The sequence below is a fragment of the Artemia sp. Qi Xiang Cuo genome, chromosome 6, assembly GCF_049724085.1.
Source record: "Artemia sp. Qi Xiang Cuo chromosome 6, ASM4972408v1, whole genome shotgun sequence".
NCBI lineage: Eukaryota > Metazoa > Arthropoda > Branchiopoda > Anostraca > Artemiidae > Artemia > Artemia sp. Qi Xiang Cuo.
Genome location: NC_142799.1, coordinates 48,892,369 through 48,909,092, shown reverse-complemented (window position 1 = coordinate 48,909,092; position 16,724 = coordinate 48,892,369). Strand labels below are relative to the sequence as shown.

General features: G+C 34.3%; 1 protein-coding gene across 3 annotated transcripts in view; it reads left to right on the top strand.

Annotated features, from left to right (window-relative positions):
• LOC148951318 (general transcription factor IIH subunit 2-like) overlaps positions 1–16,724 on the top strand; it is a 67,797-nt gene that overhangs the window by 11,750 nt on the left and 39,323 nt on the right. For all 3 annotated transcript variants that reach the window (XM_089090802.1, XM_089090801.1, XM_089090803.1), the window contains exons 2-3: positions 9,411–9,504; positions 12,517–12,721. In XM_089090802.1, the coding sequence (XP_088946928.1) occupies positions 9,452–9,504; positions 12,517–12,721 (258 nt within the window). In that variant the 5' untranslated portion in view covers positions 9,411–9,451. The remainder of the gene's footprint in view (positions 1–9,410; positions 9,505–12,516; positions 12,722–16,724) is intronic.

Below are 16,724 nucleotides of genomic sequence, written 5' to 3'. Positions count from 1 at the left end.
AGAGATTATGTTTTTGAGGAGGACACTCCTCCACAGCCTTCAGGACAAGGGTTGTAAGTTATGCTCTAGGGGGATATAAGGTTTTTATAGAAGGTGTTGTCGTAGAAACTTCAAAAAAAGGTCATTCGATTGGAAATTCAAAGGGCTGATGCCATTTTTAATAGTCGAAAGTGATTGTAGGGCAACTAGCCCCCCCCCCCTCCTCGCCCATCATTCCCCCAAACACATCCAATCAAAATGTTGAGATACCCATTTTGTTCAGCGTAGTTGATTTCCAGATAGAGAATATGTTTTTAAGGAGGAAACTCCCCCACAACCCTTGGGGCAAGGGTTTTGATTTATGCCCTGAGGGGATATAAGAACGATGCGGGCACAATGTATTATTTATTATTTTTTTCCTTTAGAGCAGGGCACTTCGTATCGAAGAAGTTGTCGTAGAAACTTCGAAAAGGGCTCATCCAATTGGAAATTGTAGTGGCTTGTGCCCTTTATAATAGTTGAAAGTGATTAGAAGGCAACTAACACCCCTTCCACGCCCACCATTTCCCGAAACACATCCAATCAAAATTTTGATATAGCCATTTTGTCCATCGTAGTTGATTTCTAGATAGAAATTATTTTTTTGAGGAAGATACTCTCCCACAACCTTCAGGGCAAGTGTTGTAAGTTGTGCCGTGGGGGCATATAAGGTTTTTATAGAAGGCGTTGGCGTAGAAACTTCAAAAAAGGCTCATTCGATTGGAAATTCAAAGGGCTAGTGCCTTTTTAATAGTCGAAAATGATTGGAGGGAAACTAACCCCCCTCTCACGTCCTCCTTTTCCCCAAAGACATCCAATCAAAATTTTGAGATAGCCATTTTATTCAACGTAGTTTTAAGTTCTGTAAATTAGGTTTTAGAGGATGACAACTACCTCACAGCCCTCAGGGCAAGGGTTGTAAGTTATGCCCTGGGGGCATATAAGGTTTATATAGAAAGTTGTTGTAAAAATTTCAAAAAGGGCTCATTTGTTTGGAAATTGAAATGACCCTTTTTAATAGTCGAAAGTGAGTGGAGAGTAATTAACCCCCCTCTCACGCCCACCATTTCCCCAAACACATTCAATCAAACTTTAGAGATAGCCATTTTGTTCAACGTAATTGAAAGTTCAGGAAATTATGTATTTAAGGATGACAAATCCCCCAGAGTCCCCAGGGCAAAGGTTGTAAGTTAAGATTAAATAAAATTGCACTGTGTTAATGCTAATTCTTAATAAGGCATCTCAGCAGTATCCCAAGAACGACTGAGGGTATTATATTCAAACTTTCGGGGCTACTTCTTCTCTTAAAATTTAACCAAATCAAAATAGCGTAAGTGTATGCAAGCTATCAAAGAAAGTAAACAGATTTTGTGAATGGTATCAAGTTTACTATTTCAAGTCAACTAGAGCAGGTATGAAACTAAATTAAACACTACTATTTGTGTCCAGATTTTTAAAAGGGTGTATGTTGTTAAAAAATTGCAAAAAATTTTTCTCTAGAATACAAATAGCAGGCCAAACTATAAAGTCTTAAAAAAAAGAAAAGATTTTAACTATTATTTTCTTTTTCATTGAAAGGACTATGTCAACATAAAACGGACAGAAATAAATTAAAAAAAAACTTTTTCCACAGATAAGTTTTTTAAAGAACAGAAAGAACTCAATTAAACCAAAAATGACCAAAAATAAAATCAAGTAATCTACCAAGCGTGAAACTACCACAAATGAGTAGACTCAAAACCCCTATGCCTTCCCAAGACCAGAACATAATTTGCACTTTACTGAAAAAATACAAATGGAATGTGCATTGTCAGTTTAATATACATACACTGATATTTGTTATTCAAAATGTTAATATTATTTGATTTACTAAAGTTAGTAAAGTAAAAACTTTTATATTTTTTCAGTGAAGTATAAGTTATATTCTGGCTTTGGGAAAGCATAGGGGTTTCGAACTAAACTCATGTTATTTTGTTCTCGTTTTGAGTTTGCATCGATTCTTTATTGTAATTTCTATATGTTTTGGGTTTAATTTAATTGTTAACGCAGATTTCTGGTAGTTCTATTTTTGGTAGATTATTTGATTTTATTTTTGTTCGTTTTTTGTTCAATGAAGTTCTTTACTTTTCTTTGAAAAACTTATTTTGGGGAAAAACTTTTTTTTAAATTAATTATATAAAAGGGCAATTCAAAGAATCATTACAAATCTTGAAGGACGGTACTTAATCTCACACACCAAAGATCATAACAAAACGAAAATATGAAAATGGATAGGATTTGTTAATAAGAGAGTTAAAAAGAAATTTTACCAACAATCAAAGACCAAATATTTCGATTTCACAAACAAAAGGCTTTATCGACAGGAGGGGGTTTAGGTTGAACCAACTTATAAAAATGGTGAAAAAACATAACAAATGAGAGCTATAACAGAAAAACCTGAGCAACGAAAAAAACTCAGACCTGTCAATTGATGTTAATTCAAGAAAATATATGATGGGGGGGGGGGAGGGGAATTTACTGTTAAGCATCCAGAAGGAGGTGAAAATTTGTTGTTTTATAATTTTTCTGTGAAAATACCAAACCAGTGTCATTAGCAGCCGCTTCTCAGGTGGGCAAGCTTGTATTATAAAAACGGAACCACATGTAATTTACATTAATTGCCATGCTCATAGACTCAATCTTGTGTTGGGTGATTCCATTCAGAACTTGAGATGAATGGCATCTTTCTTCTCCACTCTTCAAGAGATATACTGTTTTATTGTGAATAGCAATACACGCTACCAACTGTTTGTTAATGCTCAAAAATCCTCCGGTATAACTGTTCTTCAGCTGGAGAAATCATCTACTACAGATGGGCATACCGAAGTTGATTGGTGAGCAAAGTACTGATTAGATACAACTGTAACTTGACCGTTTTATCAATTACCAAAACATCTATTCATGGAGAATCGGCAGCTCAGGCCCACGGTCTTGCAACCAGACTTCATACATTTGAGTTTATATTGATACTCTTTCTAGCGGAAAAAATTTTGTTCCACAAACTTTGTCTGAGTAGCTGCGGGAGATAGACTTAGTTTTCTCTAGAGCTAAAGGTCTTATTGCAGGTACGCGAGATAAAATTATTGACATGCAAACTGACGATGTTTTTGATAAAATCTTTCATAAAGCAAAATAATTTTCTTGTAAGTGCAGTCTCAGTGAAGACCTTGTGCAAAATTCTCAGAATTCTGATTCTGTAAAACACCAAAGCATGCACAGAAAGTAGCTTACTGCTTATGCGATTTTGTAACAGTGTGGACTTTGGGAAAAAGCAATCTTGCTGAAGTGAAAGAATCAACTAAAATTGTTTTAAAAAGGGATAATTTTCTCGTGACAGAGAGATTGTGCTTCAAATTTGAAAGCCGCTCCATGAATGCTCTTCCCCCGTTAGAGTTAATCTGTGTGTTAGATGTCGATTCGCCGCACTTCATCAATACTAGCCGACTAGGTAGTGTAGCAGCATATTAAAAACAGTTTTTTATTGACACAACTCTGCTTGCCTTGAAAATGGATCTCATAAGAAGATATATAGACTCATTAGCCAATAAGTCAAAAGATTTCTTTGAACTTCGTGATTGTCTGAAAGCAATATGCAAATCTTCATTACTCTGTCTATCACAATGGCTAGTAATGAGAGATTCTTTTCTACACTAGGCCTGATTAAAATCTATTTAAGATCAACAGCGACAGAAGGCTCAGTGATCTGATGTTGATATTTAGTGAAAAGGCTTTTGTGAAATTGTTGGATTTCAATGCTATGGTTGATATTTTTGGAAAAATGAGACCTTGAGCGCTCACAATGTTGCAATAAAACTGTAAATTACTTTCCAACTTAAATTCTCTCTGTATTCATTAAACACTTTTAAATTGGTTCCTACTATTATTAGTCGATTTTGGGAGAGACCTGTGCTAACCACTGTGAAGAAACAGTTGATCTTCAACAACTTTGAGCCACAGAGGTTTTTTAGCCCCCCCCTAGCTCAGAATAAAATGACGCCACTGATTAGTGTCCTCTTAGCTCAAGGACTTCAGGATATAATCTTCAAGCTGATCAGACAAAAAGTTATTGGCCTGTTTCTGAATTTAATTGAGGAAAACTTTCCAAAAATTTTTTTTTCAAAGAAAGTAAAGGCCATATTAAACTTTAGATCAGAAGAAATAAAAACCTACAATAAGCCAGAACTCACTATTAAAGAATAAATGAAACCCACAACAAACAGAAATTATATAAACAATCATAGCAAAAAACATACAACAGGTACTATTATAAATGAGTAAATAAATCTTAAAACGAGTAAAGCTTAAATTAAATGGACAACTCAAGCTTAAAACGAACACAAATATTTTGCTGTTGAAGCAAAACTGAAAACCCAAACCAACAAAATTAAATAAAAAACCATAGCAAAAAAACCTACAATAGGTACTAATATAAATTAATAAAAATTAATCTTAAAACGAGGGAAACTTAAGTTGAATATTCAAATAAAGCTTGAAACAAACAAAAATCGCTACAAACAAGAGTCTGGGTATCGCCTCCTTCTCTCACTGTAAAATTCTAAAACCTACTGCGTCATGGCGCTTTACTGAAAACTATATGTGTCTTGAACAGTCTTTGAAAGTACAAATAAAATCAAACTGAATATTTGATACACAATGATATTAATTGTTGAAAGATCATCATTTCAAGATTTTATTTCAATGAAATTTTCATTTTCAATGCTGTAATAACTTGGAAAAAAAGTATTTGTAATATTTCTCATGTTGAGCGTAAAATTAGCATTTCTTACGCTGGAATCGTAAAAGGCAAACTGCGTTTCAACCGTTACCTTCTAGCATCCATTTACAACGCCACAGCCCTTCCACATCTGCTTTACATTGCTCCTTTCTGGAAATTCTTTACAGTTACAGATAAAAAGCACCTACGATCAACCTTCTTCAGATTTGCTAAGTATCTTCTACATTTGCCCCCTTGGACAAGAAACAGTAAAATTATTCATTTGTATAAGCTATCTGACCCTAATATTAGCATTAATAAATCTCTATCCCATTTTCAAAGTAAGTTTAATCATTCATGGTCATCAATTTGTTATCAATAGTTTGTATTAATGTAATTTTCGATGTGTGTGTGTGTGTGTGTTTTTTTTTTTCTCTCATTCTTTTTGTTACTTTAGCGATTACTCTGTCTATGTACCTTTTTTTTTTGACGGGCAATAAATGAATAATAATAATTTGTTTTCAGTAAAACGCCAATGATGCAGTAGGCTTTAGACTTTTACAGTTAGGGAAGGGGACAGTATCCAAACTCTTGTTTGCAGTGAAACTATTTGTCTTGAACAGTCTTGGAAAGAACTAATAAAATTAAATTGAATATTAGATATATATTAATTGTTGAAAGCTTATCAGTTCAAAATTTAATTTTACTGCAATTTTCATGTTTTTTTTTCAGTGTTGTAATAAGTACAAAAGAAAATATTTGTAATATAATTCGTTTTCAGTAAAGCGCCAATGACACAGTACGTATTAGGCTTTTCAGTGAGAGATAGAGACAGTACCCAAACTCTTGTTTGTGGGGATTTCTGTTTGTTTCAAGCTTGACTTGCATATTCAACTTAAGTTTCCCTCGTTCTAATATTTATGAATCTTGAATAAGGGGTTAGCTTCCTTAAGATTTGGAATAAAATATTGTTCAATTTTTTTTTTTAGTGGGGGTGGGGGTCGGGCTTATCTGATCTTTGAACTATTTCAAAAACCTCGCATTAAAAATCTTTTATGCCCCAAGGACATAACTTATAACACTTGCCCGCAGGTTCTTGGGGGTTGTGTCGACCCCAGAGTTTTTTATCTGATTTTTGAACTTATTTTAACAAAATGGCTATCTAAAAAATTTGATCTGGTGGATTTGGGGAAAAGACGGCAGGGGAGGGCTAGTTGCCATCCAGTCCCTTTTGACTCTTAAAAATGAAATTAGAACTTTCAGTGTCTGATCATTTGAGTCCCCTCCAAAATCTATGCAACCACCTCTCCCATAAAACCATATGTGCCCCCGGGCATAAGTCACAACCCTTTTTCCATGCTCTGGGGTTTTTTTTTACCCCAAAGTTCTGTTGTCTGATTGTTGGAGTATTAAAAAAAATTTCTATCTCAAAATTTTACTAGATGTATTTGGGGAAAAGAGGGTGTGTGTGTGGGGGGGGGGCGGGGGAGGAGATGCCCACTGATCACTTTTGACTCTTAAAAGAGTTCTAGAACTTCCAATTTTCAATCGAAAGAGCCTCCGAAGTTTATAAGGCCATCCCTTCCATATGAAGTGCCTCTGGGGAAAAAAAAATACTAATAAAACATTGGATGGAATTAATAGGAAAAATTGACGAAAATAAATGTCACAACTAGGGTAAAGGCACCGATGATTCGACAGTGCAATTTCGGAACCACTGTCGAAATTTTCCTTCAAAACGGGATAGCTCTGCTTAGCCGTGACTTAGAGCGCCTTCTCTTGGAGCCGTCGTTATATTTCGACGGTGCGAAACGTGGACACTATATCTAGTACACACAGATAAGTAAAGTACAGTCAATTCGGTCAGTTTCCTGTTTTTGATACAAAAGGATCTCCTGACAATTTTTCAGGCATGTAATGTTCAAAATGTCATTACTTGGTTATTTATTGCAAGAAAAAGTTGTTGTAAGCGCCAATGTGTTGAGATATATTTGATCTTCTCGGAAATGTAGCCACATTAGCTTTTTCTTGATAAAATTAAATGAAAATGGCGACGGAAATTGCAATGTCGAAACTAGGTTCCAAGTGTCGAAAATTCTTGTTCGATGTAGTGGAATACCAGGCGGACTAAAAATTTTCCTTCAGTCGCATTCAAGTATAAATATCGGCTTCTATCAAGGGATTTATTTCTTTGGTGAATATCTTGAAGTAACCTTGTCGAAATTTTGGATATACAGCAAAAGGCCGTGTCGAAATATAGGTGACTTTGTCAAAACTTCACTGAACATGTAAAACAAATGAGAAATAATAGGTGTCGAAATTCCAGGATTCACAGATGAAACCATAGGCACCATAGCTGTCGAATTTACAGGTGATTTCTGTGCAACGAGAGATTTTGATGATTATTATTTCTAATAATATTTCAGATGAAAGAACATTTAAACAAAAGGTGTTTTTTTCAAACTTTGAAGTTTTACTTACAGACACTGGATTTTTCCATCATCTGAGGAACTGCCACTTGGCCTCATACCATGCAGGGGCGTAAATTGCTATGGGGCAGGGGAGGGGGGCAGTTGCCCCCCCAGACCGGATTTTGCCCCCCCCCCCCCCAGATTTTTTTAGATTATACCCTTATTTATCCTTCATCCGAATAAAAGATACAAATTTTATCGAATACAAAATCTTATACGAAATGACGCGTAGGCCTATGTTTTGGACGAAACTAAGAATCTGCATATGAAAATAAAATCCACTAAATCAAACAAACTTCTTAAATTTCTTGAAATCCACTCCCATTTTCCTAGACCCTATCCCTTCCAAAATGCTAGTGAAACAATTTTGCTGTACTAAATTTGTTATACTAAATACTATTTGTATTTAATAATGTATATTAAAATTTGTTGTACCGATTTTGTTATACCAAATACTACATACTTGAAACGATTTTGTTAGTTTTATTACTTCTACTTTTTGCATAGTCTTTTATACTTGTATAGATTAAATGAAGTTGGAGAAAAACAGAGAAAGAAGAATATACGTGTCAAATACACCAGGTTCTGCCCACAAGTAGTTCCAAAGTATTTAGAGGGGTGTCAAATTGGGTTCCGACATGTGATGAAAACAGGTAACTTTTTTGTTATGTCGAATTTGTAGGTGAAAATACTCTAATTTTGGAAAATTGGAGTTTTGTACCCTTTCCAGACAAAACTTCAAACTTCTCATCAAACAGTTAGATTCCTAGATGTTTTTCCTACATACTGAAACCCTTTTCAAACCGAAAGTCTTTAAATTAAGACTTCTAGAGTAGAAAAACTGGTTTTTTACAAAAACTGTCGAATCATCGGTACCTTTACCCCTATATTTGGGTCTACTAATATTCTAGGGCCACTGGTTCGATACGATTACCCCTAAAAAAATGCATCCATGATCTTTCTTCTGGCAAAAAATACAAAATTTCACATTTTTGCTGATAGTAGCTTCAAACCTTTAGAGTAGGGCTCTGTGATAATCTGAATCTGATAGTGTGTTTTTCATTAAGATTCTTCAATTTTTAAGTGGTGTTTTCCTCCTTTTTTGAAAATATGGCAAGTCTTCTCAGGCTCTTAGCCTTTGATGGGTAACACTAAAATTAATGAAACATATATATTTGTAATCAGCATAAAAAATCCAATTCTTTTGATATATCTATTGGTATAAAAAATTCCGTTTTTTAGAGTTTTGGTTACTATTGAGCTGTGTTGTTCCTTACTTATAGTTTGATCCATTGGTGTTGATATCACACCTTGCAGAATTCGTTGATTCTTATTTAATAAGTTGATTTAATAAAACACTATCACCTAAATTAAAAAAAAGGACAAATAAACAAGAAAGTGAAGTAAGTGAATCTGATATGGAGATAAATAGACCAAGTCTAGAGTTATGTGGAGAACCTCTTATCAGACAATGCAATAAATTTCCAGAAATTTGGTCACTAGGTTAAACCCAAAAGTGTGGTTAATTGGTATTACGAAACATGAGCAACAACAATTGATCTGTATGCAGATATTTAATTTTACTTCGGAAGTTTAGAACTAAAGCATGAACATTTCAAACAATGTGTACTCGTTTTAATTTATACAAAGTTTTACTTCTCAACATATCTTGGGTAGGATTTTGGTTAATATCACACCTTGCAGAATTCGTTGATTCTTATTTAATAAGTTGATTTAATAAAACACTATCACCTAAATTAAAAAAAAGGACAAATAAACAAGAAAGTGAAGTAAGTGAATCTGATATGGAGATAAATAGACCAAGTCTAGAGTTATGTGGAGAACCTCTTATCAGACAATGCAATAAATTTCCAGAAATTTGGTCACTAGGTTAAACCCAAAAGTGTGGTTAATTGGTATTACGAAACATGAGCAACAACAATTGATCTGTATGCAGATATTTAATTTTACTTCGGAAGTTTAGAACTAAAGCATGAACATTTCAAACAATGTGTACTCGTTTTAATTTATACAAAGTTTTACTTCTCAACATATCTTGGGTAGGATTTTGGTTAATACTAGCATTAAAATATTACAGTTAGACTAACCTGTGCTTTAACAATAACGGGTATCTTTAATTTAGCTTTTGCTTTATTCTTTCTTTCTAGTTTATTTAATTTCTACACGTTAGATACAACCAGAGGTAAGAATGGATGAAGAAGAAAGTGGCTATAGATGGCAAAGTGGATATGAAAAGACATGGTATGTATTTTTATGCTTTGTGTATGTGTGTTTTGTTTTTCTGATAACTAGCTTGAGGTTTATACCCATCATTTTTGTATATGTCTGCATACAACGAGGGGGGATTTGCTTCAAAGATTATTCCGTAAGATCACCCATGAAAACTTGAACAATTTGGGCATAAAAGCGCGCTTTACCCCACACCCCCTTTTTTTACCCTAGTTGACGTCCCCAAAAGAACGGTTTGCAAGATACTGGTAACTGCATATCTCTGGTATTATAATATCAAATGCTCTAAGCTCTGTAAAGCAAATTTCGTGCAGAAGTGGCCTGAGCAATGTTTTAAATGCATTTCTAGTCATTTTGGTGAGTATTGTAACAATGAAGAAGATAGTATATAGCTTCAGAACCATAGATCAAGGAGGGCATTAGATGGTCGTGTTACATCATAATATACCACTGGTTCACATCAAGTCTTGTGACTTTCCTAACACATATACTACTACGGCCAAGAACTCACTGCAGCACCAAGCCGCCTGAGCCAAGACAACTACGTACATTCCTCCATCCCAATCTATTCAACGCCTCCTTCTTTACATCCTCCCAAGAAGTTCCCATTTCTCTTAAATCATTCTCTACCACATCCTCCCACCTCATTCGGGGATGACTAACTTTTCGTTTGGCCCTAGATGGTTGACCAACAAGGATAATCTTTGGCAATCTGTCATCCTTCATCCACCGAACGTGTCCTAGTCATCTCAACTTTTCTTTCATTTTAGCCCTAGAAAGCGGGATCGAACAATATTTGTCGCACAGCTTAGTGTTTGAAATACGGTCAGTCAGTTGGCTACCCAAAACAATCCGTAGGCAATTCCACTAGAAAACGTCTAGAAAATCCTCATCCGTCTTTCGGAGCGTCCATGTTTCAGAACCATACCTCAGTGTCATCGTTGTAGCTTCCAATATTCAAATCTTGGTTTGCAGAATTATCTTCCAATTTTTCCCAACTTTTTTCCAGTGTGAAAAACACCCTAGGCCTTGGCTATTCTACTTTTAATCTTCATTGCACCCACTGTCAACTAATAATGCTACCTATGTAAGTGAAGCTGTCCACTTGATCAATCTTCTTGTTATTATATATTGTCAAATTACATGTGGAGATGTTGGATTCCAGGCCTTCAGCTGCTGACACTAAGGGTCTCCACCACAGTTGCCTCTTTAAATTTTATCACCAAGAAAATGAAAGACTCTGCTTTCTATTCTTTGGTTTTAGAGCTTCTAAAATAGAACTTGACAATGGCTGCAAAAAATGATTAGGGGTTTTAAAGATGCGAAACTTTCAATGGTAACAAGTAAGATTTTTTGTGCTGTCAGCGTTTCGTCCACTTGGTGTAGAAGGAAGGGGAACAAATAAACGTTCCAATATATTTATACAAAACAAAATAAATAATTTTTCGGGTCATTCGCAAAATAGTGAACTTCCAGATTATTCACTAGATTTTTTTCAGAGAGAGAGAGAGTTCAATGACAAAGTTCATTCAAAGTCTTGATGTAAATTTCCTTCTTTAATCTTGCCCAAATGTAAAGCAAATTTTCAATGAAGGTGGCAAAGCCTTCCGTGTCTTCTAATTGCAAACGAAATATTAAGTTTATAGTTGTTTTTCTTGGTTGGTCTCATTTCCCCATATATACGACGTATTTTTGACGTTACACCTTAAATTAGGTATCCTTTTCTTAGACCACACTGCCTTTCTATGATGAACAAATAAACGTTCAAATGGGGATAAATCCATTTATTTAGACAGTGAAAACAGGTACGAAAGTCCAGATATTTCGATCACATATACAGCGACCTTATCTGTTTTTCACTGTCTAAATAAATAAATTTATCCCCATTTGAGCGTTTATTTGTTCGTCATAGAACGGCAGTGTGGTCTAAGAAAAGAATACCTAATTAAAGGTGTTACGTCGAAAATAAGAAGGAAGGGGGTGTCACAGTTCTGAGTTCAACCCATTTCTGCCTTCTCTACTCAAGATCACGGAACATGTAAAAAAAACAACAACATTGGGCTGAAATCTAATGGCGAGAAAAAAAATTGAAGAAGCGATGCACTATTTTGCCTGACTTTGCATAAATAAAGATAACAGAGCTTTACGTTGGTAAGGTTGATTTACGTATTTTATAAATGATTTACAGAAAATACATTTGTATTTAACAATTACAGGGTCTACTTAAGCTGGGTGTAATTTTTGAATTTGGCGCTTTGACTTTGTTGCAATAAATGAGTTGAGTTTATTAATTAAATTTTTTATCAATAAATGAGTTTGAGTTTATCAATAAATGTAATGTTAAGTTTATTGATTACATCTCTAAAATCTGCTCTCCACTCACGAAAAAATATCCTATTCTTAGAAATATATCTACAATAAAGAAATTGGAGTTAATATTGCGGCTCTTATAAACTTTTTAACGCAAGAAAAGGCTCAGTTACCTGACGACTGTATCATTTGTTATTTTCATCTCCAAATTTATAGATCTTGAGATTTGTTAATCCTAGGCTAAAATCAATTTGGCAATCATCAACAAAACCTTGATGAAAGTCAAATCATCACTGGCTTTGAAAAAGTTTTGTGTGTGTTTATTTTATTCCTATGATTATTAGCAGACTCTGGTAAGCCAAATAGTCCAGTGCTTATTTATCCAAGCAGTGTGCTTCGGACTAATAATTCTTTTAACATTTTAACTTGTGAAAAAGGATTTCAAAATGTCTCTTGCACATTTATCCACAGAATAGGAATTTTACATTTCCAAACTGAGTAGCAACACTGTTAGGAAATAATTGATTCATCCTGTTTTTTTTTTTTTTGTGGAACGAAATTACAAAAAAATACTCTTGTAATATGTCTTTGCCTGTATTTGTCCAATAAAATGTGCTATTTTAACTTTGAGTGTGAAAATGCCAAACCTGATATAAAAAACAGCTAACTGTTCGGCCAAGGATTTAATATCTAATGTGCGGCTTGACTTTTCAGGGAAGCTCTTCAGGAAACCCAAGAAGGGGCTCTTGAGACATCTTCAATTGAACTTGCTGCAAAGGCGAGTCGGAGACAAGCCCTTCTTCGGAAAGTTGGAAATGTTCGGCTTGGTATTATGAGGCACTTATATATCGTTATTGATGCCTCTGATTGTATGTTTGAACAGGAGTTAAAGCCAACTCGCCTTCGTTGTACTACCAAGGTTAGTGAAATTTCGTTTTTTCTTCTTCAGGAATTAAGCTATAGAATGCTCATCAGTGCAGAAAAGTTTATAATTCCTATTACACGATCTTTGTCTTTCGCAAGATTGGTGAAATGATAAAAACGAACGAATTGAGCTCGTTTTGATCAGTGAAATAACCTTTAAGTATACACAAGCTTTAATTCTATTAAGTAGAACCTTTGGCCCGCGAAAACTATGAATACAGCCCAAGGTATCAATTGATTTTTGATCAATTCCTGTAACTCTTATTTCTGATCAGCATTTCAACAATATTCCACATATATCTGCTGACTACATTTTGTTTAATGTTGAATACCGCCTAAGAAAACCATTTTGTATGCTATGCAGCCCCACTAAAATTCCATCCCCGAATTTTTTTTTCCACCTCGTACATTGGTCAGAAACAATGCAAAAAGCCTGGTATACCTTGTTCGTCCTTACGTAGCCCTTAAAATAGATTGCATGAATTAAGGAGCGCGTGCACATTTTGTACTGTTTCTTCTATATTTTTTTGTCTCATTTTGGGCTTTGCTTTTACAAATAAATAATTTTTAGACTTCTCTTTAACTCGCTTCTGGTCTGACTTATCATGAACGTCAGATAGGAAGGATCTCTTGAGAAATTCTTTTTTTGTGTATCAGCCATAAAATTTACTTCATAGGGTCTTGCATTTTGTTGAACATAGCCAGACGGCATAAACACGAATAGGTCAGGAAGACGGAAAAATTGACCCAGAATGACTACAAAAACAAGAAGTGGTTTTTTTTCCTTAGACCTTACCTGCTTTTCTGGCGTAAAGGGGGAAATTTTTGAAGTTTCATAATACTGGAAAATTTCCTTGAACAATGGAATTAAATCATAAAAAGTTTAGATATGTAACAAAAAGAAACATGTAACAAAAAGTGGTAATTTTTCGGTGTAAATTTAACATGTACCCTGAGCTAACGAGCTCAGAACTTTCTCTTTTCCCTCAAACAGATTCTTTCTTCATTAAATCCCTGAATTGAAGAAAATCTAAATGGAAAATCAGTGTTGTTGTAGGTTGATTGATTTCTTAACCTTGAGTGTCAAGCCGATTCAGAGATTACGCTGCAGAAAATCCATTGAACCACCGTGAAAGCCTGGTTCCGTTTCAGTGAAAATGTACCCTCTTCTTCTCAAGGAAAGATGAGGGATATGCTGCTTGAAGGAAACAGAATGGCAGGGATTTTTTTATTGTTATTAGCCATGGTTAATTATTTTTTTCAGGTAGTAAACTTATCATAGTGAACGGTTATATATATATATATATATATATATATATATATATGTGTGTGCGTGTGTGTGTATGTATATATATATATATATATACGTATATATATATATATATATATATATATATATGTATATATATATATATATATATATATATATATATATATATATATATATATATATATATATATATATATATATATATATATATATATATATATATATATATATATATATATATATATATATATATATATATATATATATATATATATATATATATATATATATATATATATATATATATATATATATATATATATGCCCTGACGAGGATAGACTGGGTAGTTTTCTGAGGTTTTGACAGTTCAGGGGGCAAGAATAGGTTTGAAAATTAACATTAAGATGACGAGGTCGCTAAGGCTAGGAATAAGTGAAGGTAAAGTGGTGATGCTGGGTAACAAGAAGATCGATCAAGTGGACAGTTTCGCTTACTTAGGTAGTATTATTAGTCAAGACTGTGGGTGTAGTGAAGATAGTAAAAGCAGTTAGTAGGTAGATATGGCTCAGGGTATTTTTTGGCAGTTGAAAAAAGTTTGGAAGAATAGGGAGATAAGTCTGCAAACTAAGTTGAAATTATTGGAACTTTGGAAGCTACAGTTCTGAAGTTATTATGGTTCTTAAGTTTTGACGCTCCGAAAGAAGGAGGAGGAGATATTTTTCCAGAGAAAAACGGATTGTTTTGGGTACCCATCTGACTTACCTTATCTCTAACAGTAAGCTCTACAAAAATGTTGTTCAATCCCGCTTTCAGGGGCTATAATGAGAGAAAGGTTAACGGTCAGAATTCGGTTAAGCTAAAGAATTTCGATTTTTATAAAAAAAAAGCTCAGATTGGATCAGGCAACATTCCTGCACAGGCCAGAAACATAAGTAGCAACCCTCGTATATAAAAAAAAACAATCAATTTGGATTTTTTTCCACAAATAATGCATTAATAAAAGTGAAATTACCTAGAATAAGGGTGATTTGCAGTCCCTCCCACACCCCAAAAGACGAGAGTGTCATTCGCACTTTACTGAAGACTAGATATCTTGCTCAAGTTGAATGTTTTGTTTAGCCAATTGGTTTTCTGCCTAAATAAAGAACGATGTGGGCACAATGTGTTTTGTTTTTTTTTTCTCTCCATACCCTGGCACTTCGTATCGAAGGAGTCGTCGTAGAAACTTCGAAAAGGGCTCGAAAAGTTTTTTTCCAATTAATAGATGTAAAAGGAGGAAAAAGATAATGCAAACAAGGGTCCTTGTCTATCTTGGGCACTAAAGATTAGATTTTCAGATAATCATATACCCGTTTAGAAGGATGTCACTCGTCACGTAAAATTAATGGTATGGATATTGGTCGTTTGAAGTAGAGATTGACATGAAACTTTTAAATCAGGTTTTTTGGTATAAAGTATGAATTTGTAAGAATGTAAATGAAAAGACCCATTATTTTTATCCTAAAAGATTTACCAAAGATATATTTTAATACCAAAGAATTAAAAAGGAATCTATCTCGAAATATGTTAAACAAAAAAAGGATTTTTTTCCAGCTACCCAGAAAGATTGAATTTTTTTAAAGACTATAAATGAAAGCAATACTATCTTGTATTTTATAATTGTTCAAGAATGACTTTCTGTCCCATGACCAAAAGGCCATAAGTAGTCAAAAGGAATTTTTCACCAGTCCATTGGTGGAGGTAGAATCAGTTGCAATCTCTTCAAGGTCAAGGTATTTTTTGTATGCACTTGTATATTACTTAATAATTCATTTATTTGTTATAGGATATAACATATTTTTTATAATGTTTATCAAAGTGGTCAGTTGTTTTTTCTCTTACAGCTTCTGGAACGCTTTGTTGACAGGTACTTTGATCAAAACCCAATATCGCAGCTAGGAGTAATTGTTACAAAGGACAAAAAAGCCCAGAAGATTATTGACCTGATTCTGAATGATGCAAATCCAAAAAAAGATCTTGGATGTAAGTTCCCCTTATTAATTTGTTGTAATTGGAAGTCCTCGAGTAGACCTCTTCTCGTTTAAAGGAAGGTTGATTTGCCATCTTGCCTCTTGTTTTCTAACACAAGAGAGAAAACTGAAAGGGAAATTTATGTAATTAAAGTCATTGGTACTATACGAATATTCATGGGTGCCCATAAGCTGAATTTTAGGGGGGGGGGGGCTTACCTGGTCAAATCGGCAACTTCCAATGCTGTATAATAGAAATCTAAAAAAAAAAGCAGCGTCATTCAGCTAGAGGGGGGGGGGGGGCTGGCAAACCCCTGCCACCCCTTCCCCCTCGTGGGCGCCCATGCGAATATTTATAGAGCGACAAGGTCAGAAAAGTCGATAAGAAAAACTGCGTGAGGCTATCCAAAAGCTTTCAACCTTACCTAGAATTAGTTGAGTATCTTAGAAGAATTTCTCTCCGACTTATCATCGTCTGATGATCTATATTTTCTCTCTGTTTTTTATTTTTAATTTTTCTGTGACTCTTTACTTTTATTAAATGATTCAAGCAAATATAGTTTCTTTTGCTAAAGAAGAACCTCCTAAAATTTAAAGCCTAAAATATCCCCATATTCCCTCAAAAGCGGGCTCAACATTTACACTGATGTTTAGGAATGTGATTGTCATTTCGAACGCTATTATGTAAAATATTTCAACTTCGATGTTGACAGTAAAA